Source organism: Hipposideros armiger, unplaced genomic scaffold, assembly GCF_001890085.2.
Source record: "Hipposideros armiger isolate ML-2016 unplaced genomic scaffold, ASM189008v1 scaffold_82, whole genome shotgun sequence".
Taxonomy (NCBI): domain Eukaryota; kingdom Metazoa; phylum Chordata; class Mammalia; order Chiroptera; family Hipposideridae; genus Hipposideros; species Hipposideros armiger.
The window spans coordinates 3220083-3232250 of NW_017731432.1; the positions used below are offsets into that span (position 1 = coordinate 3220083).

The window sequence follows — 12168 nt, forward strand, 5'->3', positions numbered from 1 at the left end:
AAGCCCTACCCCAAAATACGCCCCAGTTAAGATCGTCAGCCAGACATGACTGTATTTGAATAAATGTAGATTTTTGCACATGAATAAATGAATAAAATGGGTCTTTTGGAGCAAAAATTAATGTAAGACCTGGTATTATTTTCGGGGAAACAGTATTACCTTAGGGCATGGCAACTAGGCAGCTAGTTGGTAGCACCACTGGATCAGGGTTAGCATGACAGTGTAACTTGCTGTGTTTGGGTGAGCATGGTTAAATCAAAGTAACTTTCTAGTAAAACTGATAGTTAGGTTGAATAGCAGCTTACACACTTCCTGGACGCTGACCAACTTGCCATGTTTCTGATCTGTCTCTTCGTTTCTGGTGTTCCCTACAGGTTGTTCCTCCAAAGGAGTGGAGACCTCGAGCATCCTATGATGACATTGATGATCTGGTCATTCCTGCCCCCATCCAGCAGCTGGTGACTGGGCAATCTGGCCTCTTTACTCAGTACAACATACAGAAGAAAGCCATGACTGTTCGAGAGTTCCGCAAGATAGCCAATAGCGACAAGTGAGTGAAAACATGTTTCTCCCTTGACCTGTCATGGTATCTAGCACCTAACATCTCATCCTCATAGCCGTCTTCAAGGCTGCCACTGTCCTACTGAAGACCAGTTTCCTCAGCTCGAGCTTCTGTCTCCCTTTTTTTTTTTAATGGAAGCATTTCCTCTTCTCAGCTCTGTGTCACTCATCCATATTCTTACATAAAGCAATCCCATTGTTTTGCCATCGAAAGCAGAGTCATTTTCTGACTCTGGTAAGTTGCAGATTTGCAAAGGAGAAAGTTGGAGTTGGTTCAAAAGGAGCTTTTGCCAGATGTATTGATACCACCTGCTTATCCAAAAGTGGCTTTAGTAGTTTAATCTTTTCCTTCTGGGTACTTCTGTCTTTATATATATTTTTTTATTTTTATTTTTTAGCTGAGCCATCCTGCTACCTGTTGGCAGCTCAGCGGCTGCTCAGCTAGGGCTGGACTCGAACTGCTGTTGCTCAGAGCTCAAACTCTTGAGCGAGCTCTTAACCAACTGAGCCACTCAGCCGGCCCCTGGGTACTTCTGTCTTTAGTCATGCTCAAAATGCTCACTCCCCATCGAGCTGCTCTCTCCGTTCCATTTTGATATTATCACCATGTGAAGAAACTACCAAGCTGGTTGCTGTTTTCTCTCGCTCCGTTCTTCCATCATCTGTCCATTCTAGCCTCTGTTAGAAATGTCTTTCTTCATTTAGGCCTGCTGTTTTCAGTTGTTTTTCTCTGCTGTTTTTAACATTTAGCTCTCATTTGACCTCAGGTGTATAGCGAGTGAATTTTGTCCTTCCCTCCTCAGCTCTTACTGCTCATTCTTAATCCTCTTCGTTGGATCTTCTCCCTTCCCACGCTCCTCCTCACTTTTGAATTTCCACAAGGGAGTCTTCCCTTTTCCTTGCTTTTTTCCCTCTGGCCTTTTTGATCTACACACGTCTTGATTTCCGTCAGTCAGACATGTTGTGCCTTCACTGTGCATGCGCCCAGAGTGAGATCTGTAGATTGCCAGCCTTCCCACTTCTGGGGTGTGACTTCAAGGTGCCTTATCACATCAGATCTCTCTCTTTCTATTTCTGCGTTTTCCTTTGGCTTATCAGAATTCAAAATATGGTCCTCCAGTTTTATTGACAGCTTAACTTTGAAGACATCTATTTGCTGGCCAACCTGCTGTCTAATGAGAGGATTTATGTAATAGCATGTTGAAGAAGCATGATGTGCTCTGCAGATGAAAGGCTATGTCATCCTTTATGAGCTGTGCGCTGGGGCCAAGCACACCTGCCTTGTATTTCACACAGGCCTCCACCAGAGGCCGGCCTTAGCCTCCTGTGCAGGGCTTGTCTTGTGAACATATGGTAGGCTTTTTCTTCTTTCACAGTACCTCTTTTCTTCTGAAATTAACCAGCTCTGTGTCTTGGTTTTTCATCTGAAATACAACCAGTTCTTATCTTTGATTGCTACCTGCATAGTCAGCTAGCTTTAAGAAAACCAGTAGGTAAAAATCTAAATTTGTAAAGCCGATCAGTTGGAGGTCGAAGAGTTATTTATATTTCAAAATGAACTTTAGAATTCTAAACTTGAGTATTCATTACATTGACATGAAAATGTAAGGCAGTATTTAAAGTAAGATTTTTTTTATTGCTCATCCCATTATCCCCACACATTTCATTTTGGCCTTTGCTTCCGCTCTTTATCCATTCATGATATTTTTTGCCATTTTAGTTATAATGTGCATTTTCAAATACCTATTAGATTTATACATTACTCTTTTTGAAATTGCTGTATAATGATTTTTAAGTGGTTTTAATTTAAAACGTTTTCTGTTTGTTGGTGTTTTTTTTTGGTGGGGCGCGGCGGGGGGTGTGTGGTGGGGGGAGGAAGCAGCTTTCCTCTCTCCTCAAGGTTTTTTTGGCTGCTCCAATCAAATAGACATGAGACAGATTAAGAACAGAAAATAACCAAATTTAATACATACATATATATGGGAACCCTATATATACGTATATACATACATAGACATGCGTTAGAGATCTCACATGCATGAGAGGTTTCTAGTTTTAATTTAAAAAAAAAATTTTTTTTCTTGGAGTAAATTATCAGTGTGTGATTAGTAAGCTAAAGAATATAGATATTTTAATAGACACACACACACACACACACACACACACACACACACACACCGTATTTTGCCATGTATAATGCACACTTTTTTGCCCAAATTTGTGAGGGAAAAATAAGGATGCGCATTATACATGGGTAGTACTAACTCCATATCTATATAAATGTTTTTAATTCTTTTATTTACGCTTATGAGTTAAAAGTGTAATAAGTAAATAAATAAATGTTAAAATCCCTTTATAATACAGAAAAAGTACCTAAATTTAAACAAATAAAAATATGAATTAAAAAATTAAAACGAAAGATTTTTTTCTCTGAAAAGTTTAGTCCAAAACCGTGAGTACTCATATACATGGGAGCACCTTGTACACAGCAAAATATGGTATATACGTACATATGTGTGTGTGTGTATATTTCCCTAAATAGAACACTTCATATGCAAAAACCTATTTTTACATTTTTAGGAATATTTTATATTTTTATTAAAATATTTTGTTTTTAGGCACGATTATTTGTTGAATGTTAGCCGCTGTGTTGGCTGCTGAGAACGTAGCAGTGACAATACAAATGAGCTCTTTTGGAGCCGCTTCCTTTACACTAGTGCAGGAAAGTGAATACTCTGTAAGGGCTTAGCTCTTCCCAGGCTGGGGGGGGTTTGGTTGTCTGTGGGTATACAGTTGACCCTTGAACAATGCAGGAGTAGGGGGCGCTGACCCCCCCCCACCTCGTAAAGTCGAAAATGTGCATATAGCTTTGGACTCCCCCAAAACTTAACTACTAATAACCTGTTGTTGATTGGAAACCTTACTGATAACATAAACAGTCGATTAACACATATTTTGTGTGTTATGTGTATTATATACTGTATTACAATAAAGTAATTTAGAGAAAAGAATGTTATTAAGAAAATCATAATGAAGAGAAAATACATTTACAGTATTTACTGGAAAAAAAAAATCCATCCATAAGTGGACCTGTGCAGTTCAAACCTGTGTTGTTCAAGCGTTGACTATATAGTGATTCACGGTTCTTGGGTCTCACAACTTTGTAAGCCTTTTTTCTTCCTGGGTGGCCAGGCCATTCCTGACTCTAGCAGGGTGTGGTTTTAGTGGATTCTCTTGAAAGAGTTGAAGGTACCATATTTCTTAAGGAGGATAGGCTTACATCTTCATGTATGCTACCGTCCTTGAGCCCAGAGCTCATGGAAGAGATACTCAGGGAGTTCCTTTGTGTTGGAGCCTTGAAGGCCAAGGTTATGTCATATTCATTAGAAATGTCTTGCTGTCCCTGGAATGGAAATGTGTCTTGTGTTCATAATGCCTGGTGAATTTAGCCCCTTGTAAGTGGTTAACGCATCTTTTACTTTTGAAAGGTACTGTACCCCACGCTACAGTGAATTTGAAGAGCTTGAACGGAAATACTGGAAAAATCTCACATTTAATCCCCCAATCTATGGTGCAGATGTGAACGGCACTCTCTATGAAAAGGTGAGACCCACAGGAGTGCAGCATTTCTGTAACTTCGTAGAGTCATGGCATTTTTATCTGCCCAGCACATAGTAGGCCCCTACAAGCTATTTGCTGAATGGGTGGATGAACAAAAGAATGATCTACCACCAGCTGATGTGCTGTGATCACTTAATTGTGGGTATTTTTGCATGTGACTGAATTTTATTTCTCCCACTCTACATGTGAATTGGATGATGTGGTATTCTTTGCAAGGGCTGTTAGAATAGTCTGTGGGTGGTAGCTGATGAGTTCTTGAAAGGGTGGGATCTCAGTAAATGAATTGTTGGGGGAGATGCAGTATAGTTTCTGCAGAAGAAATATCACTGACTAATCTAATGACAGGGGCATATATTTAAGAAGAGAAACTTATTTAGATTTTTAGAACCCTCAAACGAGATTCTGTAGCAGAAGCTGTTTCAACAAATTGCACTGACTTGGGATGTCGCGCTTTTTGGTATTCAGAACAGCCTGAGAGACAGCACAAGAAAGGAATGTTTGAGACCGGTTTGAATGAGTAAAAAATCTGTAGGGCGTTTCAGGTATTGTCACTCAGATTAATTTCAATGTTTTTGTAAATTACTGGAAAATAGTTTAAAAAGCAGATTCCAAGTTTGTTGATGACAGTTTTTTTGGGTGGTGGTAAGTGAAGCTTAGAGACATAAATGGCAGGAAGAAGACTATAAGGATCTGGGATGGGGAGCTACAAAAGTAAGCCAGAACAGCCTGTAGGAAGTGGGCTCCTAGCTGACCATTACAACTCAGGTACAGGATTTGGGTGACATTGTAGACTTTTTACTAAAGACCCTGTCCAGTGGAAATTGGGGCTAGAAAAGTCACAAATTGGTATAGTTAATTCTCGTGTTTTGTATTTTTTTATGGTTTAAGAGTTTTTTCCTATTTTGACCTGAGTTTCTTTAGCTTCAGTTCAAACTCTTCCTCTTAGGGTTTAGAACAGGTGGCTGTCACCTCCTTATTTATCTTTCATATATTAGCATTGTTCGCCAAGTGGCACTTGCCCTTCAGAGGTATAATGGCATCAGTTCCAGTGGTGGCTGTGAGTGAGTGAGGGATCTACATGTCCATGCTGTTTTGACATTATTCCCCATCTTTGTTAGAGATGACAGCTCATCTGTGATTTGTAGGTTCAGAGCCTCCAGTTTATATTCAATGTAACTTGCCCTGGACTGTCATTCCCTTTGCAGCATGTCGATGAGTGGAATATTGGCCGGCTGAAAACAATCCTGGACTTGGTAGAAAAGGAGAGTGGGATCACCATTGAGGGTGTGAATACCCCCTACCTATATTTCGGCATGTGGAAGACGTCCTTTGCCTGGCATACTGAAGACATGGACCTATACAGCATTAATTACCTGCATTTCGGAGAACCAAAGTCCTGGTAAAGTCAGCCTGCAGTTGGCATTGGGGCCTGTCATGATGAAGCAGTGCTTCTCAGCTCTTAACGTGCCTAGGAAATGCCTCCGGATCTTGTGAAAATTCAGACTGGTTCAGTAGGCCTGGGGTGGGACTGGCATTTTACATTTTAAACAGACTTTCAAGTGACGAGATGCTGTTGGAGCTCTGGTGCTCAGGCCGCCTTTTGAGGAGCAAGGCTTGAGCGGGCAGGGCACTTAATACCATTGTATGAAAGCTTACGTTGGCTGAGGGACTGCGAGCCACAGAGGCTATTTCAGGCTATCCCACTGCTTTCTAAATTTCTCTTTCTGAACAGGCCTGAGGCATTTCTTAGAGACAGACTTCCAAGGCTGGAGTCACTTCTTCAGATGATAGAAAGCTTTCTTTTCCTCATGGAAAAAATATTGGGTGAGCAGCAGTGTGCGCTTAACACAAGAGGGAGTGCAAGGCTACTCAGCATAATGCTTCCTGCTCTCCAGGATGTTCTCATTTTAACTGGGGAGGCAAAGATTTGTTGTCCCCTCCCTGTGCTCAGTCTCAGCGTTTAGTGATTAGTGGAGGTGCTACATGCAACAGCAATGAACAAGACAGATGAGGTATCTACCCTCACACAGACAGGATATAGAAAGTGTGAGAAAACAGTAACACGGTGTGAGAAAAGCTCTGATGGGAAACAGTGGGTACTGTAGGTCCACATGGGAAGAGTGCATGAGGGGTGAGGTGGGGATTAGAGAGGGCTTTCTGGAAGAGGTGACAGTTAAGCTGAGACCTAATAAATGAGGAAGACGAAGCTGGATAGGATGATAATGGAGGGTTCAGGAGAGGGGAGAGTGAGGGAAGTATGTCTAGGTGGTTGGAACAATATGTGCAGAGACCCTAAGTTGAGAGAGAGCGTGATGTCTTTAGTGAACTAGAGGAAGTTTTTTTTTTTTTTTAAGATTTTATTGGGGAATTGGGGGAGGGGAACAGATAAGTTCCTGTCCTTTTTGTTCTTCAGTCTATAGTTATGGAGAACATCACTTCACTAGCCCATGTTGGTATCATTGTGCTTTTCCCGGGTGAGGCAGTCGCTCGCTGGCCACTGTATAGCGGCTCACAGCAGCTCAGGAAAGTTCACGCCAGCTGCTGGCCAGCCTCACTGCAGCCTACGCCGTTGTCGGCGACTCACGGCAGCCCAGCTCCAGGTCGAGCTGTTGTGCACCATCTTAGCTGTAGAGGGCAGTGTCACTGGCCCTCATGTAGGATCCGAACCGGGGCCCTGTTGCTCAGAGCTGGCATCCCAAGCCAACTCTTTTTTTTTTTAAAAAAAAGATTTTTTTTCTTTAATTGAGGAATTGGGGGAAGGGGAACAGACAAGTTGCTGTCCTTTTGTTCTTCAGTCTAGTTGTGGTGGACGTTGCTTCACTGGCCCAAGTTGGCACCATGATTGCACTTTTCTTGGGTGAGGCAGATTAGTCACTGGCTTCTGGACGGCCGCTCACAGCGGCTGCTGGCTACACACGGTAGCCCATGGCAACCCACCTACCGTCTCTGGCGACTCATGGCAGCCCAGCTCCAGGCTGAGCTGTTGTTCAGCTTCTTAGCTGTAGAGGGCAGTGTCACTAGCCCTCATATGTGGGATCCGAACCCGGGGCCCTCTGGCATCCCAAGCCAGCTCTTAACCAACGCGCCGCTCGGCCGGCCCTAGAGGAAGTTCATAGTGGTTTGGGTGTCGTGTACAAGAGGGAACAGCATGGGCTGGGTTATGGGGAGTCATGAGAACTGTATCAATCGTAATTTCCTTTTCCAGCATGTTCAGCCGCATTCTTTCCCAGAGGTTTCCCTTTCTTCTTTGAAATACTTTCCAGTTTCTAATCTTGGGGGGAAATATTTTTGAGTCTGTGATTACCCACTTCTACTGTCCCATTTTCTTCCTTAGATGGCTGGACTTCTAGAATCTGTAAATGTAGTTTCTGTGTCTTCACCATGTTTACTCCAAAGTTCCCTGAAATTGGATTTCCATTCTCATGTCGAGAGCAGGTTTTCTAGTTATTACTTAACGCTGTTTAACTCATCTGAAGTAAGACCTCCAACTGCTGTGCATGGTGCTTAATGGATCCTAAAGTCCTTTAGGTGACAGACGTTTTCCTCAACTCCTTGTCTGTTTTGTTTCATAATGAAGCTATTTGGAATGGGAAGTTTTTGGTTGTGGAATAATCTTTAGACTCGATTATAAAGGTTAAAATAGACTTACTGTGAACTTCAGAATATAAAGTTTAGCAGTTTTGCAAAAGTTTTAAATAGTCATCTCAGTTCGGCCTTTTAGGCTCTGCCAGAAGCACTTAATGCCATCCTTCTTCCACTTTTATTTTATTTCATTTTATTAACAACATTATAAAGGAGAGCAACACTGAGTGCATACCTTAAATCCTGGCTCATGGTCATAGTCAATACATGTCTTGTTAATGAATGAATATAAAAGAAAGAAATTCACTCGCACATCTTTGTGGGCTCTCCACTCCCCTGTTCAAACAGTCTAGTATTTCTCCATATTCCTGTCTAGTTTTTGTAGTTGGGAAGTTGAAACATCCGATATTTTGAGCTGTGTTGAGAGTGTGAACGAGCCCCCCAGCTCCTGTACTGTCCTCTGTTCACCATCTAATACTTTTATGTGGTTACAGGTACTCGGTTCCCCCTGAGCACGGAAAGCGGCTGGAGCGCCTCGCCAAAGGTACTGTGTCTCCTCCATAGCTGGTCAGGCCCTCCCAGGAGCTGAGCTCCCTGCTCTGATGTATCCATTCTCTGTGGTCAGATTCTCACCTGTCCTTTCTCAGGCCCGCAGGTGCGGGGTGAGCCCGGCTGCTAGATTGGTTATCTTAGCGGAGCAACTGAAATCAGAGCCTTTCCCGACTTTGTCCTGGGAAGGGACTTAGTAATTCCTTCGTAGACGGTTTTTGCCTCATTTTTATCAAGCATGGGTTTAATTGACCAGTGATAATAAACCAGTCATATTGGGCCTGATTCTCCTGCCAGAAACCCAAATGTTAAAGTCAACATTGAATTATTTTATGATTTGATTCTTTATGTGGACCTTGATAGATTTATACCTCCAGAAAGCCCATTTCAAGAGAGCTTTTGTAATCTGTTCTGTTGTAGATGTGTTACTAACAAAAGACTTAGGACACTGGTGAATGGAAAAAGGTCCTAAATAGCTTCAGAGCTCTTTATAAGAACAGAGGCTGCTTGAGTCATCTCAATTCCCCGAACAGAATTTGATTACCCATGTAATAGCCTTCAAGGAAGTGAGCCCAGAGGCTCACTGGAGAATCTTAGAATTGGCCTGAAGCTAGAACGATCCATGGAGATCACACTGGTGATTCATCCTCCTTATTGTCCAGACCAGACGCCCAGGTGTAAAGTGACAGTTGACGCTAGGGTTACAGAGCTAGTGTGGAGCAGTGTGTTAACCTGTGCCCATTTTCAATTAAACAGGCTTTTTCCCAGGAAGTGCTCAAAGCTGTGAGGCTTTTCTTCGCCATAAGATGACTTTGATTTCCCCTTTAATGCTGAAGAAATATGGAATTCCCTTTGACAAGGTGAGCTAATTTTACATACAGGAGTCCTTAGGCTCACACGGAAACCACCCTTTCTTGTCTGTGTTTCACAGAGGAGCTTGATTCTATTGGGCTGTCAGAAGAGTCATGACACGTTTTTGCAACAAAAAACATAGAAAAAATACGTCATGACTTTGCTGACGACCCAATAGTTTATCACTCTGTGCCAGGTGAGGGCCAAAGCTAACCTATAAAACAACACTTAGATCTTGGGGTATTAGAGGTGGGGCTGCTATACCTTCTCAGACCCAGAGGAGGGTCAAATCCCCGTGAATAGTGTTCATTTGGAGACACGGTTCCTGTAGTCATGGCCTCTGAGACGTTGGGGCTTTGCATTTTACACAAGACACCAAGGTTTTATGACTTATTCTTGGTGGTTTGGTTAAGTTGAGGCAGAGCTGGAGCTCAGAGTTCCAGTCCTGTGGACTTCTGCCGTTTGATGCAGCTGCTTCAAGTCTGCTCTCATTCAGGTGACTCAGGAAGCTGGAGAATTTATGATCACTTTCCCTTACGGTTATCATGCTGGCTTTAACCACGGCTTCAACTGTGCGGAGTCTACCAACTTTGCTACCCGGCGGTGGATTGAGTATGGTAAACAGGCGGTGCTGGTGAGTCTGCTGGGCTGCTTCTCTCTCTCACACCACGACTGAAAACGTCTGGTTCCCGTTAGGTACACTGGCTGCTGATTAGAACTTTGCCTTGAACTTCTGAAATTCAGAAACAGTGTGGTTGGGAATGTGCAAAGGTTCCCAACATCTTGTGTTTGTTAAAAACGTGTTCAGATTTGGGATGTATAAAGTGAGGTTTCCATGCTTACGTCCATAGGGCATTGAAACCACGCCCCCACACATTGCTATTTCTTGCTTTCGCCACTCTGCACTCTGGGATTTCTCTGTTGAGAAATTCTTAGGGGTTTAATTTTACTTGAGGGAAGCAGCAGGGCTGGACCTTAGACCAGGAGTAGACTCCCTTGTATGGTCTTGGCTTGGATAGATACCAGAGGGCACATGGGCGACCACCACCCCAGGGTCTAAGGGCAGAGCTGCTTCTCTAACGGGTCTCCATGTGTCCTTGTTAGTACCCGGGGGACCCAGCCCCATGCCTTTTCCACCCTTTCTTCCCTGCCTCCCTCCATGTTTGAAGTCTCTGCAAGAACAATATGCCTCCAGCCTGTGAACCTAGGCGGTTTGGCTTTAAACTGTCTCGTGTGTTTCTCCACCTGAAGGGAGGAGCTGGGATATGGGATCAGCTGGAAGCAGGTAAAGCGTGCTCACCTGGAGCCCTTCTGGTTGCTTGTGACAGTGTTCCTGTAGAAAGGACATGGTGAAGATCTCCATGGATGTGTTTGTGAGGAAGTTCCAGCCAGAAAGGTACAAACTTTGGAAAGCTGGGAAGGACAGCACCATTATCGACCATACTCTGCCCACGCCAGAAGCCGCCGAGTTTCTTAAGGAGAGTGAACTGCCCCCGAGAGCCACGAATGAGGAGTGCCCAGAGGAGGACATGGAAGGGGTTGAGGATGGCGAGGAGGGCGACCTGAAGAGAAGGTGACCCACAGCCCTCTGGGCCCAGCTGTTTGAGGGAGGGCTTTCTGGGCCGCCCCCCATAACCTGCTATTTCTCAGAGGCTATTTCTAAGTGAGGTGTTTGAGCCACAGCTGAAGGAGTTTTCTTCTTGGTAAAGGCTTCACAACCCCCAGAGTGAGGTAGTCAGGCCTTCCTTGTGGCTGTGACCCAGGAATGATAGCACCGGTTGTGGATCTGCAATCTGCTGGAGCGAGGGTCACACACATGCCAGGGCACAGCTCCCTCTGAGCCATAAAAGTCACATTTTCTCATATGAGAGCTTTTTTAAAAACGAGGGGATGGTGGTGGGAATGAGACTGACAAGAGCAAAGGAGTGTTGTCTTGAAGTTGGCTGGTATTGTTGTGTCGGAGCCAAAGAATCTGTCCTCTGAGGAGCGCTTACCCTGCTCCATGTAGGGAAGGAAAGAGACATGTACGGGGCACCTGCTCTATGCCAGGCGCTCTCCCAGGTGCTCTGTATACCTTTGCTTCAGCTCCCTTCAAGTCTGTGAGGTGGGTGGTGACATCCCTATTTCCCATTTGATGGAACGGGCTCAGAGCTAAAGTCCCTTGTCTCAGGTCCCACAAATAAGGTGGCACCCAAGTGTGAAGCAGGCTGACAGGCCCTGGCCACTCGTTTTGGGGTTGTGTGTGAACGTGTTTGTGTAAGTGGATGTATATGTGGGCTCTTAAAAAAAGTTTGCTCTCCTCCTTGCAGCCTAGCCAAACACCGTATAGGGACAAAGAGGCACCGAGTTTGTCTTGAAATACCACAGGAGGTGAGTCAGAGCGAGCTCTTCCCCAAGGAGGAGCTGAGTTCCGGACAGTATGATATGACGGAGTGCCAGGCTGCCCTTGCTCCCGTGAGGCCCACCCACAGCTCTGTGCGGCAAGTCGAGGATGGTCTTACCTTCCCAGGTCAGTTGGTTATGGTACTTTTTTCCCCACAACCCTAAGTGTTCTGGTCTGTGTCACATGCCATACTGAGCACAGGGTCACAGATATGAAAAAGGAGAGAGACAGGCCCGTGAGCAGATAGCATCGTTGGCATATAAGTGGTGGGCAAAGCACTTTGATTAGGGACACACAGGGTGGACAAGGAACGTAGGGGAATGGCCCCCTCCCTTTGCCTGGTGAGGGGTCAGGGAAACACTGAAGGTTTTGGTAAAGTGACGATGAACCAATTCTCAGTAGTAATTGTCAAAGCAGACAGTGAGTGGGGGACGTAGAAAGGGCATCCCTGAGAGGAGTGGCAGTGGGCAGAGGCATGGAGATGTGAAAGGACACGAGCTATTTGGGGAACTGGTCGTGGTTTCCTGTAATTTGAATATGGGAGTGGAAGGGTAGAAGGACAGGTGTGTTACCAGGAGATGAAGCTAGAGACACAAGGGGAGATGATGTGGGGACTGCCT

General features: G+C 44.4%; 1 protein-coding gene across 3 annotated transcripts in view; it reads left to right on the forward strand.

Annotated features, from left to right (window-relative positions):
• The window catches only part of KDM4A (lysine demethylase 4A), a 42261-nt gene that overhangs the window by 3087 nt on the left and 27006 nt on the right, over positions 1-12168 (forward strand). For all 3 annotated transcript variants that reach the window (XM_019643842.1, XM_019643845.1, XM_019643844.1), the window contains exons 3-10: positions 375-550; positions 4050-4164; positions 5388-5581; positions 8259-8308; positions 9070-9173; positions 9662-9799; positions 10494-10738; positions 11475-11674. In XM_019643842.1, coding sequence (XP_019499387.1) covers positions 375-550; positions 4050-4164; positions 5388-5581; positions 8259-8308; positions 9070-9173; positions 9662-9799; positions 10494-10738; positions 11475-11674 — 1222 coding nt within the window. The remainder of the gene's footprint in view (positions 1-374; positions 551-4049; positions 4165-5387; positions 5582-8258; positions 8309-9069; positions 9174-9661; positions 9800-10493; positions 10739-11474; positions 11675-12168) is intronic.